This window comes from Sphaeramia orbicularis, chromosome 1 (genome assembly GCF_902148855.1).
Source record: "Sphaeramia orbicularis chromosome 1, fSphaOr1.1, whole genome shotgun sequence".
Lineage (NCBI taxonomy): Eukaryota > Metazoa > Chordata > Actinopteri > Kurtiformes > Apogonidae > Sphaeramia > Sphaeramia orbicularis.
Window position 1 is genome coordinate 20788561 of NC_043957.1, and position 23969 is coordinate 20812529.

Here is a 23969-nt window from a genome sequence, read left to right on the forward strand (position 1 = left end):
ATAATATTTGAGAATGTGTAACATTTTAAAGGTGTCCAAGAAGTTTTTTTTCCACTACTGTATATGTACAATTTTAATACTACTAAAAAGCATTTCCTGTCATATCACATATCAGGGCACACAGCAGCTGGGTTTAGAGGTAGCCCGTTCTCCTGTCTTTCTGTATGAGGACCACGAGGGCCAGCCAACCCCAGACCTGTACCCCACCTTCAGGACGGTCACTCTGGCTGATGGCAAGTGGGTAACTGCACATGCTCAAACACCCACTGGAACCTGTAGACATATAGTCTGTAGGCTACAGGTAGATCAGGGCAGTAACCAGGTGTCAAACAGCTCCTAACACTGCTGTTGTACTTAAAATTAATCCTTAAATCTGACACTCAAAGGTATTAAATTTCCACAAACACAATAAATGATATTGCTATATTTTCTTTCTAAGTCTTTGTATAGAATTAGTCCAATGTGTAATAAGTGTTGATCATTTTATGCTAACGGAGATGGGAATGAGTGGAGCCTCCATCAGTCATTCATGGGAGGAGGGGTTCAGGTATGAGCCTTATCTGCTTGAACAAAAGTAGCGGAAACATTATTCATGGACAAATGGAAATGTAACTTTAAATGGATTCAAACATGGTTAAGACTGGTTCAACACAAAAACTATGAGGCCTGTTGGACTGTTATTTATGTGAATTTCAGGTTCTAAATTTGACCAAGACATCTTAAAGAATAAAAAAAAAGAAAAACAGCATAAATTTCTTTCTATAACCTACAGATACATTGATTAACCTGGATGCTGGGCTGCAGGACAAAAATGGGTGTTTTGTGAAATTGAATTATATGACATAACCAGGGTGCTTTCACTGATGCCAATGAGGCCTCAGGAAAAGAACATGTTTCAGAGTTAGGTCTAATGAGCAGGTGGTGTGTCTTTTTTTTGCTTTAAAAAAAGTTTCATAATAACAATAGATATTATATTATTTCTGCAAGTGAGGCAAACTGCTACTGATCCTGTAAAAAGTAGTCATCTCGCTTTATTAATTTCACCACTTACACAGTCATTTAGTCATGAGTAATTGTTTAAAAGCCAGTGATAAAATACACACATAAAACCTGTGTATTTCTTCAATAATATTAAAATAACCTCCATGTGGTACTCACTGTTTTCTGTTGTGTAAAATTATTTTAAGTATTAAAAATTATATTAAGAAAATTAGTCACCCTGGTCCAGGAGAGCTAGAAGTGCAAAAGTACAGTAGAATAATATATTCAGATCTATCAGCTTCCTGTCAGTGTTAATATCTAACTAGTGTGTTGACCTGTGGGGATCCACAGGTTCTAGATGTGGTAGTTTTTATACTGTTGTGCTTTCATGCATGCTGTACCGCATTTGCCCCACAGTCACCGCCAAAGTGTTCTGGGTATAGTAACGTGATTGTAAGGCTATTGTATTCAAAAATGACTTATATCTCCCAAAATACTGGTCCTATCAACCTGATGTTTTCACTAGTCTGTTCCTTGACCAAATTTACATTGGTATTACAAACTGCAGCAGTCAGCTCTTTGCGGATTTTGTGTGAATCCCGAGACACACATACATCCACACACACAGAGGCCACTTGGCTTTTATAATGTAGATCAAATCATGTTATTGTTGGTGCAAAGGACAAATAGTTCTCAGTTCTTATCAAAAAATGTTTAATCCTTCTTACATAACAGAACATTAGAGTAGTGTAGACCTTATAGAATAAAATAAGCAACACTAGGATACAGTAGTTGAGTTCACACAAATCTGTAATAGAATGAAATGATGAATTGATATTTTACATCTGTGAATTCCAATCAGTTTCACTGTGGCAATATCATGTTGCGCAAAAACACTTTTCAGGCCATTATTTGGCCATGGCTCAGGAACAGAAGGGCAGATCCTAGCCATATGCTACATTTGGTCAGATACTGAATTAGTGACACTAATCTGAAGGCCCCCACTGAGGACGTCACTGTGGACATAAGGACTGAGGTGAAAAGACATTATTCAAAATGGTCCTCAACATATGCAGTGCCTCATTAGAGTTAGTGTTTGTTTTATGTGTAATATTTGTAGGAATATTAACTCTGGTCCATACTCAGTCATAGTAGGTGATGATAAACCATCTTAACACTGGACGTCACCTCTTATAAAACTGAAGAAGAAGAAGAAAAAGAAGTTTATACAGAATCATGGCGGTTCAACATATTGCAAACGACAAAACACACAGTAATTCTCATTTTATATTCCTTTTTAGATTGCATTCCATCTAGACAGTCTATAATCCCCATAGAACTGAAACACTGTTGTTTCTAACAATATATATTACCAGAGAAACAGTTTAAAAGTTTGTGAATCAACCAAACATGACTCTGATTCTAAACAAAAAGTGTAAATACTAATTTTAAATCTGTTCTTGTGTTTTCTACCTTGTTGACACTGAACTGAACGGGGACCTTTCTTAAACTGCTGTCATTTTTTCAGTGAACACATACTTGAGAAACTCCTCTTCACAAGTTTTTTTTATGCTTTTCAAGAAGTGATTGGGACAAAATCTGATATTTCACAAAGTCTTATGAATATGTCCCCATCTTCCCTAGTATAAATAACATCTTTGGTATCAGTTTCAGACTCTGCTGGCTGCTTTTCTAGTTGAAATGTGAGCGAAGCATCCATGTCTTGGAATGTGTAGTGTCTCTGTAACAACATGTAAACTTCATTTTGGCAGAGATTTACTACTGTGAAGCACCAATTGTGATCTCATCTTTCCTGTGATAAAAATAACAGTCAAGCACAGCTGTAATCACGATCTGCAAAGTATCCTCATTCACTAATTTGTATTTTTCAATGGGAAGTCACCAACCATAATTCCAAATCCAGTCTTTCACATTATTGACTGTGGCGACTGGATTCAGGCGAAGTTTTTATTTTTCATCTTCTTTTGTCTGGTTTTACACATATACTGTACAGCGTCCGTCAGATAAAATGGAAAACTTAGTCAAATGTGTTGTGTCCTTCCTGTCAGGTGGCACAGGGTGGCCTACAGCGTCGAGGGCCAGTCGGTGACTCTTTACCTGGACTGTATTAAGGTGGAAACTCTGGACCTGCTCAGAGGTCACGACCCCTATGTGAGCACAGAGGGGGTCACTGTGTTTGGGACCCGCCTGTTGGATGAAGCAGTGTTCGAGGTAGGACTGGACATCTTTGGAGTAAAATCGTGCAGACATACAGACTTCCTTTATATAATCTCATGTGTAAAAGAAACAGACCAGGATCTTTACACAGTACAGTCTTTGTTTGTGCTAATCTTCAGTTCTTGTTGCTGCTTGTTTGATTGATCCATCGAATGTTGACGAAAGGATAAAAATATAATCATATCTCCCTACACTGCCATCCAGTGGATCTGAGGTTGTACTGCACCCTGATCCTGTAGAACCATGCTCTGTAATCTGTGTGTAGCTGTGTAAAAACTTTTATGAGTATCAAGCTGGGCATCTTCCTCAGGAGTGTGAGGTAATTTTGACATTTCTCAAGTTTCATCTGGCCCTTGTTTTTCGGGCTTTGTCAGGTGGTCCATTTGTTAAACTGAATACCTCACAGTAAGTATTTTGGCTGGGGTTTGCATCCATGTGTGTGCATTTGTGTGTGCAATCTTTGTACGCATATATAAAGTACAGAGAGAAGAAGAAAGAAGCTGTGTCTGTGAAGATAATGTGCTGGCGGCGTTCTGAGACATAAGCTCTGGAGACAATTAAGCACAGAGCAACGATAAAAACAGCCTGTTAAGCCACTTTGATCTGACTAAATGAACACAGTCAGAGATAAAAACTCAGGAGACAGATTTATATGACACACCATCTACATTGCAAGGACCACAAATTACATCCGTTATGCAATGCAACACTTTTGCAGGTCATTTCATAGTTCTTTTACAGGGTCACAGATTCACTCATTTGTGTTTTTGCTTGTGTTTGTGGGTCACAGGGAGACATCCAGCAGCTGCTGATCGTCGACGACCCCAGAGCGGCAGAGACATACTGTCAGGACTACATCCCAGACTGTGACGCACCTTTACCCTACAACAGCATATTAGTGGAGCCTGAGGAAGTAAGTCGTCTTAGCCGGTCACACAAGCAGAGAAAGTGCTGAATGATATATCAACATGAGGCTGCAAACAGCAAAAGGGATTCATGTCAGGAGGCATGTCAGCCACTGTAAATGAACCGATTCAGTCTGCTGTACACATACCACACATAACTGTCACCGTGATGGTTTAGAGAGAAGGAGGCCCCAAGGGTTTAGTTCAAGGAAGAGAATATTAAGGGTAGTTACGCACAGCTCAGAAGCCAAATATGACAAAAGATTTATGGTGTCATTCTTCAGTCATATACAGGTATTGAGGCGTTTACCTAAATGTATTACCATTCCTTAGGATTTCTTCCTTTTTCTTCTTATTTGTGTTTCAGGAACTGGCCCTGACTCTGACCATAATTTGGAAATGTCACTCACAACTCAGATACATTTTTTTTAATAATTGGCCAGATGGTGGAGCTATAAAAACAAACATACAGTTGTGCTCATAAGTTTATGTACTCTGGCAAAATTCGTAAAACATGTACCATTGTTTAATAGGGGTGTAAGAAAATATCGGTTCTGCAATATATCGCGATATTTCATCTCACAATACTGTATTGATATTAAAAAGTACTGTATTGATATTTTGAGGTAATTATTCAAATGCAGATATTGTGGAGGTTCATTTTTGTGTTTTTGTTTATATTTGATTTATTATTGTTTAACACTCTTATGTTAAATAATGTTAGTTCCTTTGTTGGGATTGCACAAAAATTATGTAATTATGTTAGTTATGAACTAATAAAATCTGAACATTTGAACAGGATCTTAAATTGTAATGTCTGTGAAACATAATTTAAGTTTTAACACAGGGAAATTTTGTGATATGGCATTAGATCCTGTTGTGATCAAATAAAAATGTGTTTAGTATTTGTGCATATTTCTGGTGTAATTCAATTCAAGGAAATAATCATTTAAAAAAAAGAAACAAAAATTGCCTTTTTAACAGTATCGACATATATCATGATATGTCGTATCGTGATCTTAGTATTGTGATTTGTATTGTATTGCTAGGTTCTTGCCAATACACACCTCTATTGTTTAGTGAAAACATGAGTGATCAAGGTAATGGGCATCAAAGTAATCTACGAGGCCTCTGGAAGAAAGCACAACCATTAAACAAAACAGAAGAACAGAAAACAATGGATATTATTTCACAAATTTTACCAGGGTTTGTAAACTTATGAGCACAGCTGTACATTTTGTCCTTGTGAGTCCATGTAGTAAATACTAGTGTGGGATTTGTGTATGGAAAGTGTGTAGTGCATAGTATGGGATTTCAAATGGACCCACTGACCACACATTAGAATACATTCACTTATCCAGTTCCTTCAAGTGTAAGATTTATAAATGTGCTGTGTAAATATATGTAAACCTCTATAGACAGTATGTGTAACAACATTTAATCATATGTCTTTGAAACATTAACAAACCAGCACTTCTGTCATTTGTTTTCCAATTGATCTTATCAAAATATGTAAGATTTAGCACATTTTATCTCTGAAGAAGATAATTTCTCCCCAAGAATTATTGACAAGTGTGATCTTAGACCAAGCCTAGAAAGTGTCAATCCAAACTTTTATGGGTTTTTTGTTTGTTTGTTGTTTTTTTCTTTATCTTTTATATGATTTTGAAGTGATACACTTTAAAACCTGTTTTCAGTTTTATATAAAGGCTGATAAATCAAAATTCACTATAATATAATTTGATGCATGTGTGTGGATGTTAAATCCAGGCTTTGTTGCCCAGTGTTGGAATAATCTGCCACCAGTGGGTACCATGAATGTCTTATAATCGGCTTCCCAAATTCACATGAAAATCAGATGTAACTTTTACAACTATTACTAGTTGATGTATGAAAATGTAATCATTAGTTAAACTGGCTAGTTTAATTTCTAGACATTATCACTTCACTGCAACCTGTGTTTGTCTTCATATCTCCATGTTTCTCCACTGTTCATCATTCATGTGCTCCTAACATTTACACTGACAAACGCTGCACAACGTTTTCTTTTCTACTCTGTCAGATCAAATGTCACCAGAATATTTCTTAACACACCCCTACAGTTTATCACTTCGTCACTTGTTTCAGTGCAAGAATCATAATTGAGACGCCTGTGCTCTGTCAGTACAGGACTGAAGTCATAAATGCCTGCTAAGCTCTCCTGTTCTTTCTGTTTGTTCCTTCCATTCCCTCCTGAATCCTTCGTAGTGTAACTCACTTCATGGTTTTGTGCTGCAGCGTTGTTTGCCAGGTTTTCTGTGCCAGTTCTTCACACTTCTGGGAACGTTTTCAAATCATCTTCCTCTCTTGCAGCTAGTTTTGTCATCTGGCTCCCAGCTCCAAACTTTTCAGGATTCCGGGTTTTCAGTTTTATTGTTGCATTGCCAGAAAAGCACTCGGCTGGGATTAAGACAGACTGTTTGTGCTTCAGTGACACCCTGATGAAATGGTTTTGCAAACAAGGGATTGCCTGAACAATCTGAAGCTCTTTTACATGTGAGCTGTGCTCTTGATTTATTTATTTTTTTGTGTTTTTCATTAAACACTCAGGTTATCTAAACCCTGAGTGTGAACTCTTCTTCCAGCCTCCTCCAGTCATCCAAGATCATGCAACTTAAAGGGGTCATATTTTGCTAAATCCACTTTTATTAGTCTCTGGTACATTTATTTGCTTATTTGTGGAGCCTAATAGTTCATAAAGTTTGAATTTGATCCCTTCAGGTGCTGCAAAGCTATCTTTATATTCATTCTGGCAAAAATCAAGTGGATTTCTACAACCTGTTTCAATTCCTACTTAATTTGTTATGTTTTATAACTAGTTACGTCACAATATTTGCACATATAAGGTCAAGACTTCTGACGAACATTTCCCAGAATACGCAGTTTGTCAGCAGCAGTGGTTGTAGTCCATACTGAAAATATGTCCAAACTTCGGCGATTACCTAAAATGTTCAGTTGTCAGTTGAATAGGACAGAGCAGCACAGCCAACAACCTGGAGGGGGTGGGGTCATTTGCATTTAAAGGGCCAGTGCTCAGAACAACGTTTCTGGTGTCATTACTCAGAAATAGGGTTGAAGATGGACCTGTGGAGTTGAATTAATGAAGATTTCAAACCCAAGCATAGCATTTACAGTTTATGTAGACCACAGGGAAATGTTTTAAAATGCATAATTCCATTTAAAAAAAACAAACTAGAAGCACTCGGAGAGCGCAGACCTCCGCCAAGGCTGATCAGTGGCCCCCCCCCGTGGGCCCCCCCACCCCCGATCACCACCAAAATTTAATCATTTCTTCCTTATCCCATTTCCAACAAACCCTGAAAATTTCATCCAAATCTGTCCATAACTTTTTGAGTTATGTTGCACACTAACGGACAGACAAACAAACAAACAAACAAACCCTGGCAAAAACATAACCTCCTTGGCGGAGGTAAATATCACTCCTTTAATAGATCTGAAATGCCCCTAGACATGAATGTGAATGGTTGTCCAGAGTGTACCAGGCCTTCACCCAGTGTAAACAAATGTGCACCCCTGCAAACAATTTTTTTTTTATCTTTTATTACTGTCTTTTTTTTTTTTACACTCATAACTTAAGTTAGACTTAAGTCACAATTTTTAGGGCTTGAGACTTCTTTGACTAACACTGATGACATTGACTAATAGGTGTATGTATGAGTGTCTCCCCTATCTTAACCTATGGCATGTTCAGCATGTGCACAGCTGTAAATAGTATTTATGACTTTTTTTGATGTGTTGGTTACATTTCTACATTTCTTATTGTGTATCTATTTGTTGTGATGACTGAATGCTCTTCTTTGCTCTTGTGTGCTTTGTTTGTGCTTCACTCTGCTGCTGTAAATGTGGAATTTCCCCTTGTGGGACTAAAAAAGGAATATCTTATCTTATCCTATCTTATCTTATCTTATCTTATCTTATCTTATCTTATCTTATCTTATCTTATCTTATCTTGACTCTGCTTGAGTCTGACTAGTGGTATATGACTCAACAAATCATTCTGCTCACAAACATACTGAGAATTCAGTATTAAGTGACACTAAAATGACTGAAGTAGTTTGAGGACGTTTTCATGGTGTGATGTAATAGTAAAGACAGGCATTTGACTATTTACCTAAATCAAAGCACTAATACCCACTGTGAAAATATTCTACTACAAGTAAATATCCAAAACTTATTTCAGTACAAGGAACAAGTAAGTCTCCAGCGTGAACACAGTAACCCTCCACCCCCCCCATATCACATCACGTATATGTGCAATTACTGTGTAAATATGTAAATACTTTAAAAACTTCTTAAATTTTTATACTTTTAAGAACTTTTATTTCTACTTGGCTTTTCTTTTGCGCTAGTGTGTTGCATACTGCTGCTGTATACTGTTAAATTTCCCCATGGTGGGATCAATAAAGTCTTATCTTATTTTATCTCTTATCTCCAACTCTCAAGCAAGTCCAAGTTCTGCGTTGAAAATCTAGGCAAGTCAAGTCGAGTCCCTGTTGAAAAACAAGACAAGACAAGTCGATGTTCAGCTCAAGTCACTGACCTATGAACCTCTGGTGATTCATTCTACATGAAAAGATGACCAGCCAATTACAATTTTAGCCAAGCCAAGTCTAAATAGCTCCAAAGTGCAAAACAGACGTCATTATCATATTATTTCTGTGTGTTTCTTCACCTGAATATTAAATCAAAATTAAAATAAACCAAATAGTAGCCTAAAACACTTTCATAACTGACAGTGGGAACATTTTATTTCTAAATGAAAACTCTGATTGAGGGCACTTTAATTACATTTAGCTGCTTATACTCAGGGTGAAGCTCTTCTGTGTTATTTCTTCTATCTGTACTGTCTTATACTGTGTCTCTCACTCTTATGTAAATATCTTATCTTATCTTATCTTATCTTATCTTATCTTATCGTATCTTGGTCTATAGCCTATTATGTGAACACTTGCAGGACTGCAAATAATGAAGTGTTTTCATTTACTTGCATTTAGAACTAATAATTTAAAGAGATTCAGAGATATTTTATTGCACATGCAGAGAGCTGAGATACCGTTTCTTTCTCTCCTTGCTACTTAAATGCCATGCTATTAAAAAGAATAAATAAGCAGTATAAAAGAAATTGTAATAGAATATAAAAGATATAAATCAAACCTATTTACAAGTGATGGCATTGCAATACAGTAACAGTTATGAGGTGAGGACGTGCGTAATGGAACAAAACAACAGCAGATGTGAGAATTATCACATATTGCAAACCTAATGAGTCTTACAATAATGTATTTGTCATAATTATTGATATTGAATGCGATGAAAATTTCATTATGATAGAATTCTTGGCTCTACCACCTACTCCTACTCACATAGCTGTTCAATTCACAAGATGAGATAATCTTTAAGAAGTACTATAGCGAGGAAATTTACAGTGTTATCACAGCAAAGATCAAGTTCTAGTAATGCATAAGATTAAAACAGAAAAATATGACATACATAGATAGTGTGAAAGAGTAACATGTTGATTTGCTGTTATTGAACTGGAGACTGAGACTTTTCTCTGTTTTAGCGCAGTGTAGTCAATCATATCTATCAAATTAGTTTGTCTGCATAAACCGACATCTCATTTACTCGCATCATGCATCGTGTTTAGCCTGTGTTTTTGATCTGTGATTCCTTATTTCCTTCAGCTGGAGAGAGTGCCTAAGAAACGTGTGGTGGAAGAGTTTGAGGAGTTCGACTACAGCGACCTCTATGAAGACCTCTCTGTCTCCACGGTGACCACAGGCCCTAACATCACCGAGTATGAGGTGAGACTCAACGGGAAGGATGAGCTTGGGTTTGAGTCTGACTTTGCATTTGCATAACTCGTTTCTGTGCTTGTGCGGTGGGACAGATCGTGGAATACGAAGACTATGACAACATGACAGACTACTACCAGGTGAAGGAGTACGAGTATGAGGAGGAGTACGATGAACGCCATGGACCTGCAGAGAGAGAGCAGGCTTATACCATAAACCTAGAGGTACACATCAGCAATTTACACATTAAAACTCCCGCTGACGAGAATATAGCCTACCTTCTGTGGCTTGTTTGATCTAAATGATGCTGTTTGTGTCCCTCTACCATTTTCTGTCATCAGGATTTACCAGAGAAAGGACAAAAAGGAGAACCAGCCTATTTAGGAGCGGTGAGATAAACACACACCAGTCCAACATAATGACGGGAAAAGAGCCATCAAACACATTACCTGCTCATTATATTAATCCAATTTTTCCTTACCAAAGGTGTTAGATGAAAGTGGCAATCTTGGAAATGGATGACAATGTGGGAAGTTTATGTAATTATTTTCATCATCATATTTAGATTCAGTTTATTTTGCTCATTTCAGTGTATAGAATTCAGATCCTGATGTACAAAAGAAATAATGCTCAACAATTCTACTTGGAAAATAGAAAGATCTTTTATTTTGTGCCTATTTGTTAATAAAGCAGAACACAATAGCATTATTCTCCTTTTTTCTTGGTATAGATCCCCTAAAAATAAACAGTACCTACTCAAATACCTTCATTTTTACATAAATGTTTATTTTCAGTTTTCGTCCTGTTTTGTCTTTGAAAAATTTTTTGTCTTGTCATGTCATTTTCCTCATTTCATTTTCTGTGTCGTTTTTCATCTTGTTACATCTTCTTTTGCTGTTTTTGTGTACATCTGCTCTGCAAATAATACACAGTAACCCAAACTATATATGACCAAATTGAAATAGGAAGAAGACTTTTTTTTTTTTACTGTACCCTGTCTTTTTTTTTTGTTTTGTTTTGTTTTTTTTTTTAGAGAAAAACATACTCTAACTTAAACATAAAGATTCAGCTGAAGTTCTCTGAAGTGTTCCTATAAATCTATTATTTTGCTGTTTGATTCAGTCAGTGAGGTTCATTTCAACTTTGAGCTTCAATGTTGAACATAACAGTCATTTTAACATTAATTTTACATACTAAGTCCATAGTGGCCCGTTATTTTTTCTTTAAACATTTTCTCAGCGGTACAGTATATAATATTTACTTGTATTTGTGTGAAGTTTGTGTTAAAGTTTATCCGGGGAATTGAACGTTTGCTGACGTTAACTATCTACATTTATGAGCTAATGAGTGTCTTGGCTCTGTACATCTTTAAACACATGGAGATTTCAACACATATTTTACATACTATTAAATCTTTGACCTAAAATTTGCACGCTTACATGAAGCTGATCATTTGTTGAAATTTGCTAACTCTGTTGTTATGTAGCTTCTGTTCCACTGTTGTCACTGTAGAAGAGCAAATGTGAGTCACTGAAGAATTTGAGAGCAAGAACAAGGATTTCCCCAATAAAAACAAGCTCTCTATATAGAATCAGTTTACAGGTTATTATCATGGACATAGACAAAGAGGATCATCATTGCATTATTAATGGAGTTAGCTCATGTTAGTACATGGGTAGAAAACTGCACACTCAATGCTTGTTGGTTCAACACTATAAAAAAAATGGTTGTCGTTAAAAAAGATGTGAAGGTGTGATTAATAATTGTTGTATATGGGTCCGGTCAAGTGGTAACATGTGGACACGTGGTGTTCAACAGTCTCTGTCATGTAAGCAGAGTAACTTATATGCATGTATTATACATATTTGAGTAGGCATTTATAAGCTCTTTAACATTATTTATAACAAAATTTGGGGAGATGAAAGTTTTAGGTGAAAAATGTCAAATTACTGTTCGTTAACGCGTGCACTTGAAATGGACACCAATTCTGTAAGCTTTACGCAAACATTCAAAACATGCTGTTTGCAACAGAAATTGATATCAAATAGGACAAAACCTTTTAGATATTATGTTCAACTATTCTGAAAATACATTTTGGAGTAAAATATTGAAAAGTCTCTATTTTATTGACATGAGAATGTGGTAACATGTGGACAGGTTGCCATAGTAACATGTGGACGACTCTTTACCATTGTATGCATCACCTAAAATGTTGACTTATTTATTAAAACAACAAACCAGATATAATCACAATGTTTTATTTAATGTATTTAATACTAACTCAGTGTTATTTACAACTTGTGGTGGTCCATACTGATAAAGGTAAATTACAAATAAAGAGTAATTTCTCGGTAACAGTTCACAGATAGTATTTTTAAATGTGACCAGTGTATGAATTCAGAAACTTCATCATTCAGAATTTTAATTTCTCAAAGTAATAGACATTCTTTTGCATTTCTTTTTGTTAATTTAATGCAGCCTAGCAGAAGGTTCGGAACTTCTCCTATACTGTGTAAGTGGTATTTTAAAAAGGATAACAGTTCCATAAAATAGTGATCTTTAGCTAAAAAATGAGCCCTCTTGATAAATGATGAATTTACTTTTTCATGTTGATGTTCACTTTCACTTGATCAGACCCATATATATATAGGAACTGGTCATTTGTTAGTGTTAACTAGCTCCATTTCTAAGTTAGCTTGCATACCAATATAAACTTTACAACACGTGAATATTACATATTGAAGCTTTAAACTGAATAAAACAATGTCTGAGCAACTATTTAGGCTAGAATCAGGTCCAGAGTGTTCCACTGTTTCACCTCACAAATGCACATGCACTATTTCTGCTTTAATGTAGTACATACTTTGTTATGAGTTCCCTGTTTTTCTGCATATTCTCATTTTGTTCAGAATATGTATGTATAGAGATTTTGAGCCAATAGTCTGTAATATAAAGATGCATGCTCTTTTTTTAAAACCATGTTAAAGGTAATTTTGTGAAATATTTTCAGGGAACACAGATTGTGGGAGCACATGGGCCTCCAGGACCTGAGGTTAGTAAATTTTGCACCATGACACATAACCAACTTTACCAGAAGTAACTTAAAAAACCTGTTTGCTATGTGAGGAGAAGGGACCCAAGTGCAGAGCATGGAAACTTCAACAATTAATGCAGTCTATCTCTCCACTGGCTGTTTGTGATTTGGTCTGTGCACGCAGGGAGAGGCAGGACCCACTGGAGTCACGGGACCAGTAGGACCTCGAGGAGACCCTGGGGAACTGGTGAGAACTGTATTATGTTTGCAGCAACCCCACCATGTGTTAGTGGGTCTCCATTAATGTCCCTGTTTGTCCTCTCAGGGCCCTCCTGGGCGGCCTGGTCTTAATGGAGCTGATGGGATCCCAGGCCCTCCAGGAAACATCATGCTCATACCGGTAACTTCTGCTGCCTTAGGCTTTACAAGCTGCACTGATGTTGTTATGGCAGCTATTTGGTCCTGTGAACCTTTGAAAGAGGTTGCAGGGCTCTTAGGAATGTCACTGAGTAATGGGCCTGCCCTGAATCGCTTTGCAAATTAACCATTTGTTTGCAAGTGGATTACCTATTCTCCACTTCACATTCTTCAAACATGTACTTTGATATCATTACATTACATGCTCATTCAGTGACATTCATACTTATTTGCCTCCACTTTTTTCATTTGTCCTGTCTTCATAGTTTCCTTATTTTTTGACACTGAAAAACAGCCCTACTAGAAGTTTTATACATGTTCTTAAATATAGTCACATTGCTTTTTATAAAGCAGAAGATTAAACAAAAAAAAAACTGCAGATGGGATAAGCACATTTTGTTTGGCTAAATATCTTAAGCGAGTTGTTTGTATTACACAGATGCAAAAACACCTTTATTTAAACTAGACCTGATATTTATAAATTTAGAAGTTGTGTTAGTTAAAATCTTGGCTTGCACAGATATGTGAATGTGTAATTATGGGAAGGTGCTGAGTGTCTTAGAATGTAGGACAGATGAACAAGGCAGATAGGAGGGGAGTCCCGTCTCACCTTGTTTGTAGACTTTAGGAGCAGTGTTACGTATCGGCCACTAGGTGGAGTATTGAGTTGGACTCTATCACGTCCTCTGAGCCCCTGTGTTTTTTAAATTTTTTTGTGTGCATGTGCAGTTCCAGTCAGGCGGTGATCCAAGGACCGGCGCTGTGGTGTCGGCTCAGGAGGCGCAGGCTCAGGCCATCCTACAGCAAACCAAGGTACACAAATATGTGACACAACATAAATGAACAGAAAAACATGCAGAGGTGTTGAACTGAAATGGTAGTGTGTGACACCAGAATTGAGGATAAGTGGAATACATTTTGTGTTTATTCAGGATATATTTACACTAACATGGTTTGATTTTAAAAGAGCATTTTTAGTTCAAAACAATCTGTCCACACAAAGATTTTATGAACATTTCAGACAGAATCTCCATTTCCTTCCATTCCTCATTGCACCCGTTAACACTGCTGGACACATGAATTGTCGGAACTACAATAAAAGCCTGAAGTGTAGTCAGGGGTATAAAGGAGGATAAAAAGCAGAATTTAACAGCTGTTATCTGAGACAAAACAGATAGAACACCTGTAATTTAATATCCACGTTAAACTAACGGATGGTCAGGGATGCTGTCGTTTCCTTCCAGAAAGGGTCATGAGTGAAATGCAATAAATTGAGGAAGGATACATAGTAACTGATGAGACCCAGTCAGGCACCAAACCTCAGTATTTGTATGACTGATTTCAACAGTCACCATTTTTGTCTATCAAAAGAACACAACGTTGGAGTGTCCAAAATAAAACAGTCAGAAGTGTTTCTAAAAGTCCAAAAAGCACCAGATATTAGGAGCAAATGTAGCAAAAGTTGAAAGCAAAAAGTTCTTCTACTGGAAATTCACATATTTGTATTTTTACAGCATCTTTGCCGCTTTTCACTCTGACAGTGACATTAACTAGGCCAAGGCCAAACTGGATCTCCATCCTTTTTGCGGCCAAAACATCCCACTGGCTTTGAGTTTTCATCCTTAGAGCTTACCTCTCAGCATTAAGTGCTCATATGTTCACATACACTCAGAGTGGCTCTCGGGGTCAGTCCACATTCTATCACAGTTACATGCAACAATAATGTGAAACAACACTAAAGTAATCCAAAATATTTACAACACTTTACTCACCTTGAGGAATCTGAGGGAAAAGCATTTAAGGTCATTTATTCTATAGTCTTTAACAAAACACATCTTCAACACAACCAAAGCAACACTGAGTGTGTCTCCCTCTAAGTATGAATAATGATTTCATGACTCCTCTATCCTCAACTTCCAGCTGGCAATGAAGGGGCCTCCGGGTCCACTCGGCCTCAGGGGAAGACCTGGACCACTGGTAAGGAAGACTATGCCCTTTTACTGTTGTGTAGTAAGGTACTCTGTTTTGTGTACACTAAAACAAGCTCAAATGATACAAATGCAGGTGTGTTTGTACAAATAAATGCTGTTTACTTTGTCCAGGGTGGCCCGGGTCCACAAGGGCTAAAGGGGAACAGTGGAGAGATGGGCCCAGCAGTAAGTTAACGGTCACTCTTATGGACTGGCAGGAACTCAGTGCTCTATACATTACTGTCTTGTGTCTTTAATTTATTTATATTCTATCATTCGCTCATCCCCAGGGCCCTCCAGGACTAACAGGTATCTCAGGCCAGAATGGACGACCTGGAAAAAGGGTGAGATATTTAAGTCTCTCAATTCTGTTGTGATCTCATTCAGATAAATTATGACACCACAGTCTTCCCTCTGTTCCTTAAAGAAGTGCAGTATTCCACTTAGGAAGCTGATGTATTTGTGCGTGTGTGTTTGTGTCTGTGTGTGTGTGTGTGTGTGTGTGTGTGTGTGTTTCAGGGTCGTGCAGGTGCTGACGGCGGCCGAGGTGCTGTTGGAGAAACTGGAGCAAAGGTGACCCAGTAGATTCCACAGTTGCACTGTTTTTTAATCACATTTTACATTGTATTAATAGATGTTTGTCCAAATTTCAGGGAGATCGAGGTTTTGACGGCTTACCAGGTCTGCCTGGAAACAAAGGACACAAAGTGAGTAACTGACAGCCATGTTGATCACATCATTACGAAAGCCGATTGTCCACTTCATTGTGTGTGTCCTCTCAGGGAGACAGGGGGAAGCCGGGCCCTGTGGGACCTGCTGGAGTACCAGGAGAAAAGGTCAGAGGTCACATCAGATGGAGTATTAGAGTATTAATGAAGATAAATGTTTGTGTTAATGTGCAGTTTTTAAAGTTGTTTCTGTTATTTATGTATGTATTTATTTATTTATTTTTGTAAAGGGATCTGAGGGACCACCAGGACCAAGAGGAGCACCAGGTGATGCTGTGAGTGTTTACACTGACGTGAAGACACACAATAAATTACTTATTTAAAGCGACTTTGGTTACATTAGAGGAGAAAACAACTGTAAGTTGAGATTTCAGTTCTTCAGATGCCAACATGCCGAGGCCTGTATGTTCAGTATTATCAGTGAAAGCAAAGTGATCTAAAGCACAAGATAATGATAAGTACCAAGAATAGGATGGTTTAGTATTTCAACCACCAACTGAGGGACTTAAAATGCCAAGAAGTGAAAGTATTATAGTAGAATCGCTCACCAACAGAGCTATTTTCTTTTCCTTTATGGAATGAAAGCGGTTTTCAAATACCACCACAGTTTTGCCTTTTTCCTCTTATCTATGTGTCTGGTCTCTACTACTGTCAAACAGCTTATACTGACGAGAAGTAAAACATAATTTTTGTTCAGTGGGTAAAAGTGGTTGTCTAGAAATCGCCAGAGTTTCATTTCTGCATCTATAAAACTTTGTCAAACGAGTGGGCAAAATGAAGGATGAAACTTGGCAAGCTAACACTAATGAATTTCTCATTAGGCATGAATAAAGTTCATCTGTATATGTTAGTGGTAAGTTGACCAAAATGCAGTCTGCTTGCTTGCATCCATAAAACATGTGCATTTGTCATTCTACCACTTTACATTTGATGATGAAGAGCAAAGGAAGTGGGAGAAGCTGAAAAGTAAGCAAAAGTGTGTTCGTTAACTAATATTAGTTTCCGCTGAATCTAAAGAAAATAAAGTAATGATTTATGTCAACACATAGCTGAGCATCAAATGAAACGATGTACTGCTGTAAACAGTCCAGGAGCTTAAACAGTATTTAAGACACTTCAAATCAATGTTTTTATTTAGCCTTGTCTGAATCTGAAGTGGTTCCTCACTAATGGAAAAAGTTATAGTATTGCTGCTAAACAGAACAGAGGTGCTAAACTGATTTTTGTTGTTCCTGTAACAATATATATTCTATTCTATTCTATTCTATACAAACAAGCCCTGCTGTTGTTGACTATTTGGATATAATCGTCAGTTTTATGACACCAGACATCACACTTAACAGGCAGATATTGATCTAATGCTTGTGTTAAATGCCTCAGAGGAATTTCAAGTACTTTTTAAATGTTACAATGACAGGAACATCAACTTCATATTGAGTATAAACAAACTAATTAGAACTAGCCTGTTCAATTAGAAAGGTATTTGGAAAACCCTGTAATACAGAACTGAATTACTGAAGCACTGGTAGGTTTCATGGAACATTTTTCCCAGCACATTCTGTGATGGTCTTCTTAGTATAACTTTTCAATCACATCTACAGTGGAGCTGTCTGTCTGGGAAAACTGTTTTTAAGAACAGAGGCTCCTAAAGCCTGACAGCAGGCAGAAAGCTGCCAGTCAAACCCACACAGCACACATCAATAAAACCCACCCACCTGTCAGCCAGAGTGGCCACACCACTTAATTATCTTTTACTTCAAAACTTAATATAATTTAAATTATTCGGTTATACAAAAAAAAACACACCCTCTTCAGCTGTCAGGAAGGAGGAAAGTAGACAGGGAGACTTAAAGTGCTGTGTTAGGCTGTAAACTTGTTTAATTCTATTGTAAAGTTAGACATTTTAACACAGAGGTCAAAGTGTCAATTAAGTCTCCTCAAGTGGACATTTAAGGAAGTACAAGCTTTGGCTCTAGGACATTGTCTCCAGTTTTCAGATCTTGGTTTCAGCATGAATTCTGTTTTAAATAGAGATCTTCTGATCATATTACAGGCGTTCTGTAACAAATCTCAAAGGAATAAGTGGTGATCATACTGTTGTCACTGTATAAACACATTCTACAACTCAAAGTCCAACTTTGGTCATTATGACAAACAAGGTCATACACTATAATGACAAGTGATTACATCAGTGGTTCCCAACCTTTTTTGGCTTGTGACCCTATTTTAACATCACAAATTTCTGGTGACCCCAGACATTCCAAATGGAGATTTATTTATTTATTTATTTATTTTTGCTAAAATTCATTTATTTTGATCATGTAATAGTTTGCAAAACTATGTTGCAAATAAACTTAAATTTTAGACCACATTTAGTCTATATAATGTATATTATTATGGACAAAGGCAGAAAAGCCAGGTGTAGATTACTGCACAAAGTGAGAATTTTATTTTCCTTGGTCAGGATATGTAGTCAGTCCAGCTTGGATTTACATGGCTGACAATTAATACTGAACAAGCAAGAACTCAAACTATGAATTATGAAAGAGCTGCAGCATCTGAAACCAGCCACAGTGAACATTTGAAAGGTAAACAGTACCACAGTGCTGCAGTTTCAGCTTCACAGTTTGTCATGTCTTTTATGTGCTGTGATTGTTTCTCTCAACTCACCACATATTTTTATTAGTAAGTTGTTTTTTGTTTTTTTTTTTTTTATCAATTACTAGAAATTTCAGGCGACCCCACGGTTGAAAAACACTGGATTATGTTTCTATTATATGCTGTATGCTATCTTATATGTAATTGTGCTGTGGTTTTCAGGGTGCAAGAGGTCTAAATGGCCCCAGGGGTCGTCCTGGCCCCCCCGGCCAACCTGTGAGTATCAACATTTTCTTACATGTTCTCATTAATCTGCATCTTTGACAGTACAAAACCACTTCTAAATTGCTGCCTCTCCTACTGTTTGGCGCTGTGTTTATTCATGCAGTAAATCTTTCCACCACTAACATAAATCCAGCTGTGGTGTATCTGTCGGATAATGTGGCATGATAATATCATCATTAACATCATGTTAATGTAATTCTTATCTCGGTTGACTACATGTTTCTCTTCCAGTTTTACAACATCCTATTACCTGGAGTCATCTCTTTATGTTTTGAATATGTTATATTTCTGGTTGTAGAAGCCAAGTTAGCACTCGTTTGCATCTGATAACACTCTGAGGGAGCATTTAAAATTTATTTAGGTTACATACTCATACTTGGTGACGGTTAATTAAGCGCATAATGCCCCAAGCAGGGAAATGATATCGTCAAAACAAACACGGTGGTTTATCATTATCTAATTGTTGCAGTTGTTTCCCCACTAGGCTTATGTGACCAGCTTTAAAAATGAACAATATCATTATAATAGATTGTATTTTTATTTTATTTGATGTTTTATTTTGAGTTAGAGTTTCTAAAGTTGTTGTATTAGTTAAGTTCAGTAAGTATTTTGTGGATAATGCTTTGTTTTGATTTTGTTATTTTCAGTCTTTGTACTAGACTCTTATAATAATTGGTATTTTTTAAGTCACAGCCTGAGCCAAAAAAAAGTCACCACCTACATTTCAGCAACTACTTCAGATCCTTCCTGTGGATAATTACTCCAGTGATTTGTATTTTTCATCTGCAGCAAGCTCTTTAACCCTTCTTTAACCATTTTTAGAGAGCATAAAGATTGGGCTGTGTTCCAGTGGGAAAGGGTCACGTGGTCTGATGAGTCCAGATTGACCCCGTTCCAGACTGATTTTCCATCAGGGCGAGAGCAGAGGCAAAGGGACCGATTACCCATCATGCCAAGGACCTATAGTAAACGCCTGTGAGGGCAGTGTTATGGTCTGTGGCTGATTCAGTTAGTCAGTTCTAGGTTCAGCACCGTTATGTGTCTAAAAACGTCAGGATAAGTGTTGTGATATTGCACAGGCTTATTGAAACACTGCCATAGTGAAGGCATACCATAAATGAAAGCTAAAGCCTAAACATGGCTAAATAGTATAGTATGGAACTTTCTTTTGGCCATGATGTGTAGATTTTTTTTCAGCTAAAACAGAAAGTTTTCATTATTTTGTGAATTTACTTCAATTTACTCTGTATATTTGCAGGATATCTTTGTTCTGCCTGTAGATCAAAGTAATGTTCTGGTGTCTTACAAGTGTTTATATTGCTCCGACTGTAAAGAGTTTAGTTCAAATGCACAAAAAATAACCATCTGTCTTTTACAGCTTTCACTCAGGGCCAAAAGTCAGTTAAAATGATCCAACTTTTATTGTGATAATTACTAATACTTTATTACAATAACATGTTGCTATATCGTCCAGCTCTACATACATCACTCTGGCTACAGCTATGGGGCAGGAGTGGCCTAGAGCTTGGGACCAAAGGGTCACTGGTTTGACTCCCCAGACCGGCGGAAAAATTGTTGACTGATGTGCCCTTGAACGAGGCAGTGTTTGTGTAGAGTGTTCAGCTAGAGATGACTAAATTTGACTAGATTAAATCCAGAGGATCAGTTTCAGTGCATGTCTGTATATAAAATATAGACTGACAAATAAGGATTCATGATTACCATCTTCTGCTGTTGTTTCTAATAATCATGATACTTCTCATTTATCTGATATGGAGGCAAAAAAAGACAATATGTTGTCTTCTTGAAGTGTTTCTCTTTGTGTCCACACAGGGCATTCGGGGAGTTGATGGGGTTCAAGGTTCAAAGGGAAACATAGTGAGTATTAAATATACAGAAATCACTGGAGCCTGGTAAGGAAAATCAGGTTTTTGTGACATTATTTTCTGTGCGAAACAGGGATCCCCTGGAGACATCGGGGCACCAGGACAACAAGGCAACCCTGGAATCCTGGTACAAGACGACAATGATACACATATAAATAATACATACTCACTAATGTAAAAACACAGATATTATCACTGCTTGTCTCCTACAGGGTTTTCCAGGTCCTCAGGGATTAGTTGGACACCCCGGAGAAAAGGTAAGAGAATTTGTGTTGAATTGTGAACCACAGGTAGATAGAATATGGCTTACTTAATGCTTTATAACTTACAGGGACCTCAAGGGAAAAAAGGGATGCAAGGCTTACCTGGAAACGATGGGCCTCCAGTAAGTACACACTGCACATGTTTTGTTATATGTTTAAGTGGTTACATGGTGATTAATATGTTTTCTTGTCGACAGGGTCATCCTGGAAGAGAAGGTACTCCAGGAGAAAAAGGGCTGCCAGTAAGTGTGTTATTTACAGGTATCTCAGTTTGTTTAAAGGACATTGGACAAGGACGTTTTGTTTTTATCCCCCGGCAGGGGTATTGTAATCGTTTTGTCGTCTGTCCTTCTGTCTGTCCATTCAACAATGTAATCGCATTATCTGAAGAATGCATTGAGATATCTGCATCAAATATATACTGTGGATGCATCTTGGCATGGAGCAGAAGCCTATTGAAAATAGGTGACCACCTACTTTTTCAGGGTCAAATGGCCTTGTGCCTTGTGCAGTTATAATATCTGAGTACTTTCAAACATAAATATGTATGTACTAAGTTTTACACGAAGACAATCTAATCTAGATTATAGGGCAGTAACTTTCAACAGAATCTTACGCTGTATTTGGCCACCCAAGGCTCAGAAATATATCAATGATGTATCGTTACTAGTTCTTTGTGGGATGTAGTAAATGACAGCACTATAAATATTGAATATAAATTGTTGTGTAGTGTAAGGCAGCAGTATGAGACCTTCTCCCTCTTACAGACACACATTCATCACATTAAATATTAAATATTTTCCAGAGATGACTGGATCAGGGTCATTTGTAGGAATAGTATTAAAATTTGCAGTATTTCTTTAGCACTGTGGTTAAAAATGAATCACTTAATCATCCTATAGGGCAGGGGTGTCCAGTCCTGGTCCTCGAGATCTACTATCCTGCATGTTTTAGATGTATCCCTCTTCCAGCACACTTGATTCAAATGATAAGCCTTTCATCAAGCTCTGCAGAAGACTGATGACGACTGTCAGGTGTGCTGGAAGAGGGAAACATCTAAAACATGCAGGATAGTAGCTCTTGAGGACTAGGATTGGACACTCCTGCTATAGGGGAACTTGGTTTCTCTATTTTACCCTTCCTAATACACACAGCACCTGCCATTAGCATTAGCATTAGCACATAGCCCACATTAGGAGTAGTGAGCTGCTGTTGAGGGCGCTCAGGGACCAGATGTGGTCCATATCAGTGCCGTTTTCAGGGGCACTGACTTGAGAATTAACCTCTACCTTTATGTTTAATGGTGGGGAAACTGGAGGGTGGAGAGAACAGACAAATAACACCGAAAAACCCCAGTCTAACTAGGAATCAAACAGAGTTGACTTGTTAAATTTTTTTTAATGTCTTTTACTCTGAACTACTCTTAGTGCTCTTAAATTACCCCTTGCAAATAAAACATGTAACCTTAATCAAATTGACTTGACTTTCCATTTTATTACAGTACTGTAGTAATATTACTTAACAGTTAAACAGGAGTTCATCCCTGCGAATATTTTACATAATTAATTTTGTAGGGTCCTCCAGGAGTGCAGGGGCCTGTCGGATACCCAGGACAACGAGGAGTCAAGGTACATGAAACAATTAGTTTTTATACCAATATATAAGGAGCTTGTGGACTCATTGCACCACAATTAGCATGAAATATATGTATTTTGTGTTGTGTTTTAGGTATATGTGAAACACCAAACTAGAAGATGTTTTCTCTCAGATGATGTTATTTATTCTTTTTAGCCTAAGGGTTGTGCTTCTTTAACCTTAACAGTAAATGACAGTTTGTTGATGTTCCAGTTACAGTTAGTGAGCCATGAAAAGGGTAGATGTTAAAGGAGTAACTTTGTCAACCTATGCTAACAAACATCATGAGGGTATCAGGAGTAGGCAGAGATAGTTTATCATGTGTTTTCTATTTTCCTGTTGACATTGGGTTTTATTTTATCTCTTTGTTTGACAGGGTGCAGATGGAATCAGGGGATTAAAAGGGAGTAAAGGCGAGAAGGTAAAAGAGAAAAAAAAGTGTGAACATTCAGGCTCTTTTATCTTGATGTATCATGTTACTTCCACAGATTAACTTCAGTACACGTGCTGTTTATTTTTAGTACCATCTGTCTTTTTATATTGTTTGTTGAAGAACATCTCGTGTCTTTGTTCTGTCTTCAGGGAGAAGACGGTTTCCCAGGAGCCAAGGGGGAAATGGGAGCAAAGGGGGATGTCGGAGATAATGGAGTTCCTGGTGCTCGGGGAGAAGATGGACCAGAGGGGCCCAAGGGCCAGATGGGGCCTCAAGGGGAGTCTGGACCTGCTGGTATATCTGGAGAGAAGGTAAAGATTTTCCTGTCATCTGTCAAAAGAAGAACAAAACAAAAGAAGTAAGTTTTATAGGATATATTAAAAGTGTTTTCTTCCACTTTGCTTTTTCAGGGGAAACTGGGAGTTCCTGGGCTGCCAGGTTATCCAGGACGGCAGGGACCAAAGGTAGAGTTTGAGGGTTTAAAGGAATGGAGACGAATATTAGATACAGGTCTTAAAACCAAATGACTATGATTTCCTTCCTTCTGCTCAGGGTTCTGATGGTTTCCCTGGTGTACTGGGAGAACCAGGAGAGAAAGGAAAGAAAGTATGTTAAAAAACAGATAATGATTTCAGTTTTGGATAGAAACCAGGATGTTTTTATTCATTTAATGGCCTTGTGCTGTTATCCAGGGTCCTGCAGGACAACCAGGAAGTGCAGGCCAGAGGGGTTCAAATGTGA

General features: G+C 37.5%; 1 protein-coding gene across 1 annotated transcript in view; it reads left to right on the forward strand.

Annotated features, from left to right (window-relative positions):
* LOC115429438 (collagen alpha-1(XI) chain-like) overlaps positions 1 to 23969 on the forward strand; it is a 73853-nt gene that overhangs the window by 24613 nt on the left and 25271 nt on the right. The window contains exons 4-32 of the mRNA XM_030148859.1: positions 116 to 237; positions 3051 to 3213; positions 4010 to 4132; positions 9869 to 9988; positions 10075 to 10203; positions 10321 to 10368; positions 12990 to 13031; positions 13198 to 13260; positions 13339 to 13413; positions 14160 to 14243; positions 15351 to 15407; positions 15533 to 15586; positions 15691 to 15744; positions 15920 to 15973; positions 16054 to 16107; positions 16183 to 16236; positions 16359 to 16403; positions 18949 to 19002; positions 20845 to 20889; positions 20971 to 21024; positions 21110 to 21154; positions 21229 to 21282; positions 21358 to 21402; positions 22735 to 22788; positions 23172 to 23216; positions 23378 to 23539; positions 23639 to 23692; positions 23781 to 23834; positions 23921 to 23965. Of these exons, the coding sequence (XP_030004719.1) occupies positions 116 to 237; positions 3051 to 3213; positions 4010 to 4132; positions 9869 to 9988; positions 10075 to 10203; positions 10321 to 10368; positions 12990 to 13031; positions 13198 to 13260; positions 13339 to 13413; positions 14160 to 14243; positions 15351 to 15407; positions 15533 to 15586; positions 15691 to 15744; positions 15920 to 15973; positions 16054 to 16107; positions 16183 to 16236; positions 16359 to 16403; positions 18949 to 19002; positions 20845 to 20889; positions 20971 to 21024; positions 21110 to 21154; positions 21229 to 21282; positions 21358 to 21402; positions 22735 to 22788; positions 23172 to 23216; positions 23378 to 23539; positions 23639 to 23692; positions 23781 to 23834; positions 23921 to 23965 (2052 nt within the window). The remainder of the gene's footprint in view (positions 1 to 115; positions 238 to 3050; positions 3214 to 4009; positions 4133 to 9868; positions 9989 to 10074; positions 10204 to 10320; positions 10369 to 12989; positions 13032 to 13197; positions 13261 to 13338; positions 13414 to 14159; positions 14244 to 15350; positions 15408 to 15532; positions 15587 to 15690; positions 15745 to 15919; positions 15974 to 16053; positions 16108 to 16182; positions 16237 to 16358; positions 16404 to 18948; positions 19003 to 20844; positions 20890 to 20970; positions 21025 to 21109; positions 21155 to 21228; positions 21283 to 21357; positions 21403 to 22734; positions 22789 to 23171; positions 23217 to 23377; positions 23540 to 23638; positions 23693 to 23780; positions 23835 to 23920; positions 23966 to 23969) is intronic.